Here is a 16,896-nt window from a genome sequence, read left to right as displayed (position 1 = left end):
AAAAGGAGATTTAAGAACACATTAAGAGGGGTTGGGGATTTAGCTCAGTGGTAGAGCACTTGCCTAGCAAGCGCAAGGCTCTGGGTTCGGTCCCCAGCTCTGAAAAAAAGAATGAAAAAAGAACACATTAAGAAAATCCTACACCAAAAGGACAACTTGTAGGAATCAGATATCTCCTTCTACCTTGTGGGTCCCGGGGCTCGAACTCAAGATTGTCATATGGGCAGCAGGCACCTTTACCAGATGAACCAGCCCTTAATGTGTTCTCAAACTCTATGACCAAGTTGGTTTCATTCCATGGCTGCAAGATTGGCCCTGCATAGAAGCCAGGCCTGAACTCCTGAAGGGGCACGGGGCGGTGGCTTCACCAGGTTAGCATATTTCCTGAGGGCAGACTCCGAGCAAAGTCCTGCCAGTCACTTCACCAGCACGAGAGTGTATTTATGGGGCGAAAATGCATGCCTGACCTTAGCTATGGTGTGGACAGAAGGAGATTAAAAAACTCTTTTATTTTGTGGCACAAAGTAAATGCTCAGTAAATCTGTGTTAAAGGGATAGAGGCTGTCATAACCAACAGTGTGAAGGTACGTGGGAGGGCCAACCTCGGGCTCTCCAGCCACAGGAAAACATTGATAGAACCCCAGGGGCTAGAGAGGATCCCCAAATGTCAGTACGTCCTGGAAAACGCTGGTGTTTTAATACGCACAGTTGGATCTCGTATGATTTCACTGTGATGCTGGTGATATATCTCTGTGTAGAGAGTTTGTCTAGCGTAGCAAATGTCCTAGGTTCCACTCTCAGTTCCATGTAAAAGGAAAAAAAAAAAAACTAAAGTGTCAAAGTAGGGAAGACTACCCAGTGTGAACTCTAACATAACATCCTAGGGGAAAACAGAAGTGGGCCAGACCCACGGGCTCCTGGCGGTGATGACTGGGGCTCTAAGCATGAAGTTTCACCCCTCAGAAATAGACACCAGCAAGTCACAGTAGAGGCCCTGGGACAGGACCAGTTGTTTTGTTTGTTTTGTTTTGTACCTTCCTTCAGGAAGCCTCCTTGGCCAGACACTCCTTAACCCAGGCTCCCCAGTAGCTGTTAAATGGTGAGGCTGCAAGGTAATAATTGTCACAGGGTGAAGTCTACGGGGAAGAGCAGCGGAAGCTCGGCAGGGAGGAGTGGAAGGCTCCTGTAACAGTACGGGAACAGCTCTTGGGATGGTTTTCCAGTGTCTGACCCGGCTCTCTGAGGAAGGGGCGTGCCCTGGTCTAGATGGAGGAGGCCCTCATTTACACCATCCTAAAAGCTCTCATTCTCCCAGCGGGCCACACCCTTCATCCAGATGATGCCAGTGGGTACAACCTTGCTGAGAGCGGTTTCCTCTCCAGAGGGCTTGTTGTACTTCTCCTCAGAAAGACAGAGAGGAGAGATAGGAAAAACCCCAATTGAGCTAAATAAACCACCACACAGTCCAGTCAGCGCGGCCTCTCAGAGTGGAGCACAAACCTTTCTTGAAGCTACAGTTTCCTTTCTGTGTAGAACTCACGAGTGCCATGGTAATGGCTTCCACAGTGAATAACCACTCCTGCTTTTACAAAACACCACTAGACCAACAAAGATAGTCCCAAACCAGCAGAGCCTGAATCCAGCAGAGTTCAGCAAGGTGTGTATCCCCATCCCTGTTGTACCTGGCTCTCGGGGTCATTGCAAGCATTTGCATGCCTCTTGAGTACTGAGGTGAGTACTGACTGTCTCCATCCATTTGAACCACCATAGCAGAGTACAGAGATGGGCTCACCACCCAAGGCATCTTTGCTCACAGCTATGGAAGCTGGTAAGGCCAAGATACTGGGGAGGGACAACTTCCCAGGCACAGACACCTGTTCCGTGACCTTACATGGAAGAGGTCCAGCCAACCATTTTGGGTTTGTTAAGGTACAAATCCCAACAATGAGGACTTCATCTCTAGACCTAATGGTCTTCCACAAACCCTACATTCTATGACATTGGGGCCTTCGATTCCAACATAATAAATAAATCTTAGAGGCAGGGATATGGCGGGGAGGGGGAGGGCAGGCAAGTAGCACAAAATAGAGTGGGTATTGTTGATGTTCCCAAGGTGGTCTTTATTGGAAACATCCCTCCCCAGCTCAGGAATGTCAACTGTCCCCACCCTTGTCCAAGCAAAGGAAGGGAGCTAAGAATCCCCAGAACTGCCCATACCCAATGCCTCAGCCAATGGAGAAGCCCCATTGGGGAGGCACCGTGAGCAGAATTGTGGCGTCCTGGTCCTCCCTTAACTGCTGGCTTATTGCCCCATTCTTCCCTCCCCTCTAAAACCTCAACTTAGCCACTCGGAGTGTCAACCAGGCCCTACACCAGAGGTCCTGTGTGCTCCTACAGAAGCAGACTCAGGATGCTACCTGAGCTCATGGCCACAGTAGGGCCACATCCAGAATGTCTACACTACAATTATTTCTGCGCATACAAATCCCAGCCCAAGCCTCACCCACTGGCTGCCTCCACCTCCGGGAATGGTGTCCATCGCAGCCCACTCCATTCTACGGTGATCATGGCCACACCCCATGGAACTCCCCTTTGTGCTCTGCATCTCCTCATGTCCGTGGCATGAGCCGGGGACTCCCTCAGCTACAACACCTTCCACTGCCAGTCCCAGTCTGTGGCTTGGACCTTAGAGCCATAGCCTGTCCTTAAGAACCCCTTGGACTGCTGCAGGCCCCTCACCCCCCACAACTCCAAGGGCCTCCTCCTCTCCTTTCCCAGAGCCAGCCTCCTGCTCAAGGCCCTCTGTTTACCCTTCCTCACAGCCTGGAGGAGACCCCAGCAGGAGACAGCTACTTCTACTGTATTCCTTTCCCACAAGAAGACAGGACAGGCCCTGAGATGGTCCGGCGACCTCTTCCTTCTAAAGGACCCTCCACATCGGCGTGTGGGCAACACGCATAGGGAATGTCCAGAGTTCACAATGCTCAAACTCAATCTGCTCATTCATCAAGAACGTGAAACTGAGGGCCGCCACCCCACCTGCCCCCACTGGACCCCAGGGACACGGATCGGGAAGAGATACCAATTTGCTTCTAGTGACTTCAGGAGACACGAACATTAACTAATTATAAAGTTGTACCCTTATATACTAAATCACATATACAGGAAATTTAAAATACCAACCATCTGCCTGGTACAAAAAGGAGAACAAGAGAGTGTAGAGATTTCAGTCCAAATGAGATCTCCATAACTTCCTTGGGGAGGCAGAATCTGAGGTGTGCCCAAACCAGAGGCGGGGGGATGGGATGGGTTACAGTTGGACTAGGATTAGAGCTGGAGTCAGGGTCAGGTTTGAGGTTGGGGTAGGGTTAAAGGCTTGGGTTGAGGTTGGATTTGTTATAGTGGGGACTATGATTGTTTTCAGGTTGGCGTTGTGATGGATGGATTGGCATTGGGCTAGAAAGGTTTTGTGTGGTTGCTGTTGGAGTTAGTGTTGGGGTTTAATTACTTAGGAAGTTTGTAGGGGCCCACACTAGGTTCCATCTAAGGTACTGTTAGGATTCACACTTGGCTCCAACCTTCTAGGGTTCCCAATTCCCAGACCCCAGCCTGCCCATGCTTGGTGTCATGGTTTCTCATCCGGGAGCCACATTGCTCCAGGAGGCTGGTCGGGAGCAGGTCAGTGCCTGTACTCCACCCTGTGCCTCTGCACTCTCTTCTGGGGCCTAGGCCTTCACTAGCCTGGTGTGATGGTAAGATGTGGCATCTGTGTCTGGTGTGAGAGCAGAGGTGTTAAGAGGGGAGTAAAGTGTATTTCCCATGTATGTCTTCTGATCATCATGATGATTCAGAACTTCAGAGTGTTTCTGGGAGTCCTTGCTTACTGTGCATTTCTCCAGAGTCCTTCCCCAAAGCTCTATGAATCCTGCCAATTCCATTGTCCATGGAAACGATGTGAATATGTGTGTGAGTATGTGCACATGTGTGTGAGTGTATGTGTACATGTGAGTGTGTTGTGTGAGTATAAAAGTGTGTGAGAGTGTGTAAGTATGTGTGTGCATGAGTATATCATGATTGTGTGAGTGTGTGTGTACATGTGTGTACATGTGAGTGTGTTGTGTGAGTGTGAGAGTGTGTGTAAGTATGTGTATGCATGAGCGTATTGTGATTGTGTGAGTGTATGTGTGTGTACATGTGTGTACATGTGAATGTGTTGTGTGAGTGTGAGTGTGTGTAAGTATGTGTGTGCATGAGTGTACTGTGATTGAGTGTATTGTGTGCACATGTGTGTACATGTGAATGTGTATGCATAAGTGTATGTGTGAGTGTTTAAGTGTGACTGTGTGTGAGTATATGTGTGAGTATGTGTGTGAGTATATGTGTATGTGTGTGAGTGTATGTGTGAGTGTGTGTGAGTTTATGTGTGTGTAAGTGTATTGTTAGTGTATGTGCATGTATGTCTGAGTGTATGAATGTGTGTATGAGTGGATATGTATGTAAGTATATGTGTGACTGTGTGTGTGAATGTGTATGAGAGTGTGAGTGTATGTGTTTGTGCGTTTTGTGTGTATGTGAGTGTCTGAGAACATGTGTGTGGCTATATTCATGAATATATTTGTGAGTATATGTGTAAGTATATGTGAGTGTGTGTATGTGTGAGTTTATGTGTGTGTGAGTGTATGTGTATGTAAGTGTATTGTGAGTGTATGAATGTGTGTATGAGTGGATATGTATGTGAGTATATGTGTGAGTGTGAGTGTGTATGAATGTGTGAGTGTATGTGTTTGTGCGTTGTGTGTATATGTGTATTTGTATATATGTGTGTGTGAGAACATGTGTGTGAGTATATTCATGAATATATTTGTGAGTATATGTGTGAGTATATGTGAGTGTGTATATGTGTGAGTGTGTGTATGTGTGAGTTTATGTGTGTGTCTGTATAGGTGTGTGAGTATGTGTGTATATGTGTGTGTGCAAGATTCATAGAGCTGGCATGTGTCCATTTTTATGTAACACTGTATTTGTGATGCACATATGCATTGATGGTACACTTTAGTATGTGCGTGATATGCATTAGTATGTGCATAATGTGCATGTTTATGTGTGGGCATTGTGTGTATATGGTATTCATAGTAGTGCATGTACATGGCTGGTAGTCATGTGTGATAACATGCACAGCATCCAAATACCACACAAGTACATACACCCACATATACACCCAACCCACACATGTGTGCGTTAGATGTAAAACACAGAGTTTATGAATGTATCACATACCAAATGCATACCAAATGCACACATGGCACAACATACATAGCATATATGCACATACTGCATACATAAACATGCCACCCACAAACAGCTCCTGTATACACATACACCAGGCACAGAAGTATAGCTTGCACACATTCATCCATCACATGTGTGCAACACATGCTATGCAGCCTGCATCTGGCTCACACGTTAATCCCTGCATTCACTAACATACAAATGATCTGCCCTTGAAAGTTGGAAAGAATTTCTTTATTTTTGTTGAGCAGGGTCTCACTATGTACTATTGCTGGCACAGACCACACTATGTAGACTAGACTGGCTTCAAACTCACAGGGATCGACCTGTCTCTGCTTCCCTAGTGCCGGGATTCAAGTCTGTGCCACCACACCCAGGAGCTCTGTTTTAAAGTGGATTAATTTGTGTTTCCATACATAGGTGTGGTGTGCAGAGCCTTGTCTCCCTCCCCCTTAGCCCTCCTCACCTCCTCTTTCCTTTTCTTCTTCTCTTCCTCCCATTAGTTCTCTTTGTTCCCCTAGTTTTGTTTACACCTTTGTCTTAGGGTTTTACTGTTGTGAAGAGACTCCATGACCAAGGCAAGTCTTATGAAGGACAACATTTATTTGGGGCTGGCTTAAAGGTTCAGAAGTTCGGTCCATTATCATCAAGGTAGGAGCATGGCGGCATCCAGGTAGGCATGGTGTAGGCAGAGCTAAGAGTTCGACATCTTCATCTGAAGGCTGCTAGTGGAAGACTGACTTCCAGGCAGCTGGGATAAAGGTCTTAAGCCCACGCCCACAGTGACACACCCACTCCAACAAGGCCACATCTCCCAGCAGTGCCACTCCCTGGGCCAAGCATAGGCAACCCATCACAACCTTCATGCCACACATGATGTCACGTAGCTATGTGAAGTACAGGAACCACAAATGAGAGGGAACAGCTGCTAGCTGTCATCCCGAAACTGACTTCAGTCACTTAACACAATTGTCTTCACCGGCGTGCATCTTCTCCTGGAACACGGTGGCTCCTTGGCTACAGCTGGGTCACAGACATGGCCAAAGCTCCCTCTGTTATCAGCAAAGCCCCGTGCTTTCTCCCCCCTGGGTGCTCTTTTCTAGCGTTTGCCTTGTTGATTCCTGCACCTCTGTTCTGGTGGAGCACACGTGCCAGTAGCTCTCTTATATTTTCAGTTGCGAGCTGAGCCTTCAATGGCTGAGCCATCTCCCCAGCCATCCAGTAGCTTTTGAAAGACTATCTCTACACAAAAGGATCCTTGTCTCCGTGTAGGTGGCCTCACAATGTACTGGAATCCTTGACCCCCGGGAGATGATCTTTTCCCTTCCCCAGTCCTCTTTGTTGTCCCTGCCTCTCTGTCCTGTTCATTGTTCATTGTCCCACCAGAGTCACAGAGCCAGCCCCCTGAATCTTGGTCCTCCCAGGCACCCCAGACTCTGTGTGTCACATCAGGTGGACTGAGATCAAGCTCACAGGAACAGCCTCGCTTTGGCCTAGCCACTGTTTAAAGTTCCATTCCTAAGGCACCACCTGCTGAGGCGCTGGGCACCAGGGCTTCAGCTTGTGAATTTGGGGACACTGGATCCCTTCCATAACAGTGTGGAGCTTCACAACAATGTCGGTCGTGTCCAGCTCCCTAAGCAAAGGCGACAGGCTTGGATCAGGACCGACTCCGTGCGGGGATGTGAGTCACCCAGTCTCCTGGGAGGATTCCACAAGCAAAAAGTGCCACACCCCTCCCCCCACTGTTCACCTAGGTGATCCACAGACCCTAACTGGAATGTGTGACAGAGAAGCCACTAACGTGTCAGGTGGGAACGATGCAAAATAAAGGCCACCTTTCCACATCTCCAGCATGACAGTTAGCCATAACCATCTTTCCAACTTGCCTTCCAAACTCCGCCCTCACATTTTTCCTGTGTGCTTTGATGCTAGTCCACAAAACGGCCGTATAACTAACTGGGCCAATAAACTTACTGATCACGAATGCAGTTGTAAATTCAAGTGCCTCTGGACTGGTCAGGTAAATGCAAACAGGGTGGCATACAAGAGGGCTTAATGAAGAGTGTGGCTAAGTGGAGACACTGCTCTGCCAAAACAAGTATTACATCCAGTGTGCTTTAAAACATCTGCTGGACACACACACAAAAAGCCCCCAAGCTTGCCCTCCCCACGAAGCTGCGAGCATCTCATCTAAGTGAGCGTCACTGAAGATGTAGTGAAAGGTGGGTTTCGAAGGTGGGTGCACAGACCTGCTTTGGAATCTTGGGTTCTTATTTTATGTGTGCCTTGGTATTTACCCTGCATGTATGCCTGTGTGAGGGTGTCAAATCCCCCAGAACTGGACTTACAAACTGCTGCTGTAAGCTGTCGTGTGGGTGCTGGGAATTGAACCTGGGTCCCCCGGAAGAGCAGATCTCGGATTCCTCTCTGCACAACATAGTACTGCCTCAAGCCTCCAATGTGAGGAACATGAAGAATAAAGCAAGCTGCGATGACGATGGTTTTATTTTTAAATCAGTGTCTTCTAGAGCAAGTTCTCATGTGTGGAGCAGTTGTGCCTCTCAGTGGTAAAAGTTAAGAACTGCATAAGAACCTTAAATAAATATTCCTGAGGCTAAAATGCACTCTACGGGTGAGACAGTGCATTGGAATCCAGTCCTGAAGTAAACAAAGTAAGTTGCATGGGTATTTGCGCTTCATGCTTAGGCTCCATGCCCAAGGCCTCTCCCAGCAATCACGGCCATCCTGGACTGGCTCTGGTGACAGTTTAATAGCACTTGTGGGGCAGTAAACCCTTACAAAGCACTCAGTCTGCCGAGACAAGTCTACCCAGGCACTAGCACCTTTGCAGGCTCTGAGCACCTCTGGGCTCACACTGGATGGTCTTCTGTCTGGTGACCAGGTGAGACAAATGGGTACCTGGTTGGCTGGTTGGTTGGTTGGTTGGTTGGTTGGTTGGTTGGTTAGTTGATTGGGTTGGGTTGGTTTGGTTGGTTGGTTGGTTTGTTTGTTTGTTTGGTTGTTTGTTGATTTTGGTTTGGTATATTTGGTTGGTTTGTTTGTTTGGTATTTGGTTGGTTTGGTTGGTTGGTTGGTTGGTTTGGTTGGTTGATTGGTTGGTTTGGTTATTTGGTTGGTTTGTTTTTTGGTTTGGTTGGTTTGGTTTGGTTGGTTTGGTTGTTTGATTGGGTTTGTTTTTGTTTGGTTGGTTGGTTGGTTTGGTTGTTTGTTTGTTTTTGGTTGGTTTGTTTGTTTGGTTTGGTTGGTTGGTTGTTTGGTTGGTTTGGTTGTTTGGTTTGGTTGTTGTTTGTTTGTTTGGTTGGTTGGTTTGGTTTGGTTTGTTTGTTTGGTTGGGTTGGTTTGGTTGGGTTGGTTGGTTGTTTGGTTGGGTTGGTTTGTTGTTTGGTTTGATTGGTTTGGTTGGTTGGTTTGGTTTTTGGTTGGTTGTTGGTTGTTTGTTTTGGTTGGTTGATTGGTTTGGAGGGTTGTTGTTGTTGTTGTTGTTGTTGTTGTTGTCATAGTTGTTGTTTGCTCCTTTCACTGAGTGGCAGTAGGAAGGGGCTACCCTGGCTTGGAGTCTGTAACCAAAAAGTAGTAGATCTTACAGATTCCAGAAATGTCACAGAAGTAAAAAGTACCATTGGATTGTAGGAGGTGCCACCCAGATTTCTCTTTTAAGCAGGAAGGTATGACTGTGGGGTGGTCACCAGGGATAAAAATGGCATCCAGCAATCAGACCAAGAAAGCCTGAATTTACCACAGATCTACCTTCTTGGAAAGGAGGAGTTTGAGGTCACTGGAGGTGAAGAGAGGATGATGGTGCTTTCTTTACCTCTGTTTGCCTCTGGCAGCTTGTCTAGGCCCCTGTGCCTGCTGTGGCTGTTTGCAGAGTTCACTTCCCTGGGGAAGAGAAGGAGCCTACACATTAGGCCCACCAGGGAGTGGCAGCTCCTTCCAGGGGATGGAGAGCCAGAGCTCGGGCCTGGCTGCAGACTGCTAGGCCCCTGGAGAAGAAGCCCAGCCTCCCACCCCTCTCCCTCCTTGCATTCTCCTCACAAGATCCTTGACTCTTGTTTTCTCTTGCACACTGATGTTTGCTATAGCACTATTCACAATTGCTACCTTATGGAAACACGCGAATTCATGGTGTGCAAAGGAAAGTGGGCACAATCGGAGACAGCGCTGAGTGAATTAATTAATCCACCTTTGGAAAGACAAATGCCTTGCCCTCTCGTTTGTGAGTCCTAGGTTTCCTTTAAACTAAACTTGTTCTTTGACAGTTCATCTGTGTGTGCATGTGAGTGTGTGAGTGTGTATCTGTTCACAGGAGTGTGTGAGTGTGTGTATGTGTGTGTGTATGTGGGTGTGGGTGTGTTATATGTGTGAATGTGTATGCATATGGGTGTGTGTTGTATATTGTTTGGTGTGTGTATGTGTGTGTAAGATGTATGTTTGAGTGTGTGTGCATGTGTGAGTGTGTGTGTGTATTTGAATTTGTGTGGTGGGTAAGTTATTTTTTGTGTGTGTGTGAATGTGTGTGTGTGTGTATGTGATGTGTGTGTATGTGTATGTGTGTGTATGTGTGTGTGAGTGTGTGTGTATGTGTTTATGTGTATGTGTGTGTGTGTTTATGTGTATGTATGTGTATGTGTGTGAGTGTGTGTGTATGTGTGTGTGTGTGTGTGTGTGTGTGTGTGTGTGTGTGTGTGTGTGTGTGTGTGTGTGTGTGTGTGGTATATTATGTGTGTGAATATGTATGTATGTGTGTGTATGAGTGTGTGTGTATGAATATGTGTATGTGTGTGTGTGGGTGTGTTATGCATGTGAGTATGTGTATGTATGTGCATATAAGTGTGTGTGAGTGTATGTGAATGTGTGTGAGTGTGTATTGTGAGTGTGTATGTGTGTATGTGTGAGTGTGTATGTGTGTGTATGAGTGTGTGTGAGTGCATCTGAATGTGTGTGAGTATGTATGTGAGTATGTGTATGTATGTATGTGTGAGTGTGTGTAAATGTGTATGAGTGGGCCAATGCATGTGTTATCACCATCACTGACAAGATGTGTGATTTCCCACCCCACCCCCCGCCAGAAACTCACTCACACCCCTCTCCATCCAATCCTTCTCTGCTCTACCACCTCCTTCCAGGCAACCACTGTGCTGACTCTGTCACTGCAGCCCGTGTTGCCGTTTGGAGTCCTTCACATCGCTGTCCATGCCGTTTCTGTGTCTGCTTCTCCTACCCCATACAGTGGCTTTAGATGGGATCCTGTGGTCACTGCTCCTCACCATTCAGAAGGAGACCTTAGTGATGGACAGAGAACTGTTTGTTTTCTGGTTCTCCTGTTGACAGTCGCATGTGTTTCTGGTTCTTGGCAGCGATGCCCAGAGCCACTGTGAACATTCTTGTTCACGTCTTCTTGGACATATGCTTCCATTTATTTTGGGTAAATATGTGGGAGTGAGAATCCTGGATCATAGGGTGGGTACGTTTAACTTCAGCAGAAGCTGCCAAACTGTATTCCCGGGCAGGCAGACAATCTGCCAACTGATTTCAGCAGCCCATCTCATCAGCCAGAACGAGCCACCGACTTCCCTCCTTCTCAGAGACTGCATAACTAGTCCCTGGGCATCTGGAGACTGGAGTGGCTTCAAGAGACAGGTAGGGGCTGGGCAGAAGCAGAGGCTGAGATATGGAGAGATGCCCACGTGACCTGCCTCCCAGCATCTTCCCAGTTCCCCTGCAAATCTCCCAGAGCCTTCTGTATGCAGAGAGATTCTGAGACGTCCCAAATGTCGATACGAAATCTGGAGGGCAGAGCGGGACAGATGTGAGGGAACTGCTGTGGAAACCAAGGAAAAGACCCATCCCGTTCCCAAACACCATGTCTTGGAGGTGGAGCGGGACCGCCACTGACTTCCTATAGTTTTTCTGATGGCTACCTCCCTAGAGCCAGAGCCAGCTTTCTTGTGGTCACGCCTCTATCCCAAGGCTCTCCCTGTTTGCCTTTCCCACCTTTCATCTACAGCCAGTGAAGGTTCAGTGTCAACCGCGCTTTCTTGATCAAAGCTTTAGAAAACCGTCTTTAATACGAAAGGATTGTACAGGCCACTTTCACTAAAAGGTGGGCCCACAAGCATCCTAGAGGCAGGAGGAAAACTTGCCTTTTTCACACAGGAGATGTTGCTCAATTCCTAGAATGTTTGCTTAACATGTACAACACCCCCACCACCACCACGCACTGCAAAAATAAAGTGTGGTACCCTCCTGTAATCACAGCGCTGTGGAGGGAAAACCTAGAGGTTCAAAATTGTTGTTGGCTACAAAACCCTCCTAAGATACCCGAAGTCCCCACTAAAAACAAAACAAGGAGATGAACTTTAGTTACGGGTGCTTGCCACAAAGTCTGAGGACCTGGGTTCAGTCCCCAGGGCCCATAGCATGCAACACACACACACACACACACACACACACACACACACACACACACACACACACTTTCTCTGGCAATGGCCCTGACTCCTTTGTCCAGTGAGGTTGAATGTTTAAGCAAGCCGAATACAGGCTCTTGTTTTGGTCCCAGCTTTCCTTCCCCCTACTTCCGTGATACCTGGACCCCATCTCTCCAAGTCTTAGTTTCCTTATCTTTAAAACCAAGGAGTTGGTATCCGCACAGTGGAGTTCTTGTGTGGTTCTCTTGTGCTTGTGCCATGGCTGGCATTATTAGAAGAGTTTTATTACATACACACTTTCGGATTGGCCATCGCTGCCCTAAAGCTGGAAGTTGTCAAGGGGCAGAATCAGGAGCTGAAGCAGCGACCTGATGGTAGGTAGATCTGTGAGCCAAGGCACGCTGCTTACTCTTCTGCCCCAGGAAAGGGAGAGAGGGCTGGCTGGGACCTGCTCCTCCGAGTAGTGGAGCAAACAGGCAGGAAGGAGAGAGGAGGGGGATCTGCACTCACAGACCCAGTCAGCATTTGGTTTTCAGTGTGCTTTCAAGGTCGGTCTGCATTTTACCATCCAGGCATTGGTTTTTATTCATACAGGCTCAAGGCAGATTTCCATATGCCTTTGTCAACTTGGTGCCTCCATGACCATAACTGGTCTGGTGTCTCTCAACACAGCCTGGTTCTCTGTGGGTAACCTCGGGGATGCTGAAACTGCTTGCCCCAGATCCGAGATGTGCCTCTATACTTCCCGGACCCTCTCTTCTCTGCCTGTTGGGCAATGGTCAATTATCACAGCCCTTACCAACGTCCTGTAGTCCCCAACTTATATAATACTTTATTAAATGCCTCCAGAGCCACACAGGTCAGGGGATGGGCCAGGAGCCAAGACTGGAAAAGGAATCTGCCGGATGTGTTCTATATCTCAGCCACTAGGGGCCACCCATCTGGCCAGCCTTACCTGACTCAGTCTCCAATATTCCAACAGGATCCCAGTAGCCTTCCAGTGTCCCAGAAACCCCAGGCAGTCTGCAGACCAAATGGCAATTGGCCAGGTACCCATTCCCTTCCCCTCTGTGAATTTTAACAAAGCCTTTGCAGGTTAAACAAATTCTGTCCCCATTCCCATCCGCACTGACCCTCCTGAGGTACCCTGCAGCCACCCCTCTTCCCAGGAATCATGAGGGTATAGAGTTTCCACATCCCCTTCTCCATCCAGAATACATGTGTGGCTCCAAGCGGCTCGCCTGTGAGGAAGGCTGTAGGGCAGGAGGTACTCGCCATGGTGAAACGGAACAAAGAGGACTGAAGGTACCCACTCGTATACACAGCCAGTCAGCGGCAGTCCTGGGTAACCAGAGCTCCTGATGACATATGGCACAGCTCAGGTGGTGACAGGCTTGGTCCTCTTGAGGTCTCCCTGGCTACAAGCTGTGAGGAAACCTAAATGGACAGTGCTTGTTCCCAGCCAAGCTAGAGAAACGCTTCCCTCCAAGAACCTGCCGTAGACAAACCAGGGTGAGCCCACCTCTTTCCCCCAGTCTCTGTGGAGGGTGAGATGGCCTTGGTACCCCCAGTGAGACAGTCTGCAAAGGCTTAGTTGATGGGCAAGCTGTCTCTATGCCTTTGGGGGCTCCTGGAGTCTCTACATCGAAATGCAAGAGGGCATTATCACACTGTGGGAGTCATGAAATAAATATTTCTCAGCTTAACTCTGTGTGTGTGTGTGTGTGTGTGTGTGTGTGTGTGTGTGTGTGTGTGTGTGTAAGGGAGGGGATAGGAGACAGGGAGAGGGAGAATGTGTGCAGTGTGTTTGCCTTGTGGGTCACATGGATGCCAAGGGTTGGCATCAAGATGTCTACCTCAATTGCCTCTCCACCGTATTTATGGAGGTAGAGTCCGTCATTCAACACAGTGTACCATTTCAGCTAAATTGGCTGGCCAGGAAACCCCAAGAGACGGAGTTACAGGTGCACATCGCCATGTTGCACTTCTGTGTAGATTCCATTAATCCAAACTCGGGTCCTCATGCTTGCACAACACTTTACCCACTGAGCCAAGCCTCCAGACCCTTCCAGTCCTTAATGTAACCCCAGGAGGCAGGTAGGGTCACCCCCATTTTATAGATGGGGCACTATAAAGGGAGGCTCCAGACATAAAGTGTCTAAGCCGGGACTGGAATCCAGAGAGCCTCCACCTCGAAGAGCAGACCCTTGGCTGCTGCCGTCGGCCAACCAGAGCAGCTTTTGGGGAAAGACTACAAGGGATGCCTGCTTTGTCCTGGGCCTCTTCTCCAGACTGGAGCCCCCCGCTACCCATCAGTGCTTTAGGGGAGCATCTTTTGAACGAGAACGTGATGTAGTAGGACTGGTCATCTCCCAGCCTCCTCTGTCCTTCACCCAGCAGCCCCCGTCCCTCATCCAGGACCCACAAGCAGACGCCACAGTGCAGTTGAACTTGTGAGCATATGCGGATTTATTTTGGCACAGACTTGGCATCCTGAACCCTAACCCTTCAACCCATATCCCCTAAAACAGCTCTGATAGCTCTGACAGTCACAAGCTTGTTCTCGGGGCTGGACCGCACCCAGAGTGGAGAGCAATGACCTCAGAACCAAGGCCGAGGGCCTGTCACTCCTGAGTAACCTCTGCCCACCCCCTTACTCCCTAGAATCCAGGAAAACCCAACCAGAGGCAGAGCCCTGCCTACACCGGCAGGGACAAGAGCATCCGCAGGCTCCTGTCAGTAGAAAAGCAATTCCAACCAAACCACCAGGCCCCAGCAGAGCTAGGAGCAGCCAGTGTGACTCTAGAGAAGGTGCCCGTGGACTGAGAAGAAAAGGAAGCTGACCCCCAATATGCAGGTTCAACGTTGCCCTGGGAGGATACCTGGCTTCCATGCTCAAGTCCGAGAGGTCCAAAGTCAGAGGACCAATAGCTTCCTCCAGCTCAGCATGGATGCCGTCGCCTCCTCTTCCCTAAACTCGAGGGGCCTGCGACTCTTTCCTTCCACCCTCCTGGGAATGGGGAGCCACTCGTCCTGAGCTGCCATGCTATACCCAGCAAGCCCGAGGGCCGGGACACACAGTGTGGTGCAAACTTCTTTAAGTGAGGTGCATGCGGGTAAACCTTTTGCCAAGCATGATTCATTGTTGCACAGGCCGCATCCAGCTAGAGCCCAGACTTGCTCCCGTCTCCTGCACAGCGCTTGTCTCCAGCCTCTGCCGGAGAATGCGCACCAGGGGATACAGCTCTCGACTTCCACAGATTTCCGTGCCATGCTCCCCTGATCCCAGTGTGGCTTCGATGGGGGACAGGGATAAGCCAATTCATAGGACATCACAGTAGCCGTAGCTCTCAGGCGCAGAGCTCCTACGAAATGCCCAGGGAACATCTATGACCCTAAATGAACTCCTGCCTCAGGCTCAGACACACTCAGAATCAGGGGCCATCACCAACATGCCTAACCTTCTCCACCCCACCCCAGACCCCTTTAGGTGGCTTCCCAGCCAAAGGCTCAGATGCTCAGGTCTCCCCCACTACTGGTCCTAGGGGATGCCAACTGGACTGGTTGGAGGATATTCAACTGGGCTTCTCTGTTTCCTACGTTGCCCTCCAGAAGTCTGTGAACTCTGAGCAGTATAGGCTGGGGGGTGACTGCACTACCCAAGGGACGTCTGCACCCTTTGTCTTCCTGCGTGGCCTCAAGCCATCAGCCAGAGGACTAGGTTGGGGGTAGGGTAGGAGGAAGAGGGAAAGATCTGTATGAATATCTTGCTTTCGTGATATCTCTCAAAACGCACAAAAGCCCAGGGAAGGGTGGCAGGGCAAGGTGGGGCAGGACTGAGGACAGGTGCAGGAGCAAAGGGGTTCGGGAGACCAGGGCTACTCCCTCGGGGCATCCTTTACCCCGGAGGGTACCTAGACTTTCTCTTCCTCTGGCATCCCGGCACCCAGCATGGGCTCACGGGAGGCCTCCTTAAATGTCCATGGAGTGGATGTGAGCAAGGCTTTAGGTCCGCAGTCCCATCCTCCTGGGACACCTGCTTGGCACTGCAGAAAGACAGGTCCTGGCATCCTCAGTGGCTCTGGAGGGAGACAACACCAGCCATCAGATGCCGCCCAAGGCTGGGCCACAAGAAAGCGGGAACCAGGCCTCTGCTTTGCAAGGCTATCAGAGACAGGCCCTTGAGCCTCCCTCCTGGTCCCTGCCAGCCCTCCAATCCTGTCCCTTCCCTGCTATCTTCCCGGTCACTCAGGTTCTTTGGCCCTCACAGTCATCAGTGTCTGAAGAAAAGGCCATCGGGTGTCCAGTGACTCTAAGACCCTCCAGAGCTCAGCATTAGACCCTATAAGGCTAATGCTGCCACTGGCTATTAAACAGAAACGGAACAAGCTCTTCTGGGATCCCGGGGCTGCCTATGAACCTCTACTCCACACTAAGCCAGGATCAAAGCAGGAGGTCTTTTGAGGAACCTCCTCAGGAGACGGGATGTAGCGTAGCCAAGCTCCAGACTCAGGTTGCAAGGTTTGTCCCAGAGCAGGAACATCCTCACACTGGTGAGGGCCACTGTCCTTTAGCTCGAGCCCAAATTCTACCCTAGGAAGGAAACCAGACCAACCAAGGGCATGTGGAGGGACAGAAAACTGAAGGTGCTGGCAGGTCAAGTTGATGGAGATGGAGTCCAGCTATGCCGGGGTGCAGAGTATCACACCTGTACCCTGGGGGTGGGCTTTACCCAGCCACAAGATCGTGCCCAATACCAAGTACCAAGCCCCACCACCCTGGCTTCCGGGCACATCCTCTAGCCGTACCTGGTAGATGAGGGTCAAGTCAGGAGGTGAACGAATAGGATAGCCAGGCCGATGTTCAGCAGGATCACCATACAGATGAGGACGGTGTTGGGGACCTGAAGGCATGGAGAAAGTCTGCCTGAGTCCCCAGGACCTCTAGACACCCCCAAACACCCAACAAAATTACAAAGCTGGGCAAAGAAGCCAGGGCTTATGGAAGTATTTTCCTAAAAACTTCCCTAGTTTGTACACAGTTGGACCTTGCACCGGGGTCTATAGTGGCCTTAGGAGAGCTGGAAAAATTCTTGAAACTAATTAACCCAATCCTCCGGAGCTGCGAATAGAAGACCACACCAAAGGCAGAG

The 16,896-nt window shown here is 49.4% G+C and overlaps 1 protein-coding gene across 1 annotated transcript in view; it reads right to left on the bottom strand.

The window, feature by feature from the left end:
• Positions 1-14,198: 14,198 nt before the first annotated feature.
• Jph2 (junctophilin 2) overlaps positions 14,199-16,896 on the bottom strand; it is a 65,507-nt gene continuing 62,809 nt past the window's right edge. Inside the window, exons 5-6 of the mRNA XM_032902503.1 lie at positions 16,553-16,647; positions 14,199-15,825 (exon numbers count right to left, since the gene is read on the bottom strand). Of these exons, the coding sequence (XP_032758394.1) occupies positions 16,567-16,647 (81 nt within the window). The 3' untranslated portion in view covers positions 14,199-15,825; positions 16,553-16,566. The remainder of the gene's footprint in view (positions 15,826-16,552; positions 16,648-16,896) is intronic.

Source organism: Rattus rattus, chromosome 5, assembly GCF_011064425.1.
Source record: "Rattus rattus isolate New Zealand chromosome 5, Rrattus_CSIRO_v1, whole genome shotgun sequence".
NCBI lineage: Eukaryota > Metazoa > Chordata > Mammalia > Rodentia > Muridae > Rattus > Rattus rattus.
The sequence above is the reverse complement of the archived record's forward strand: the minus strand, read 5'-3'. Positions and strand labels throughout refer to the sequence as shown.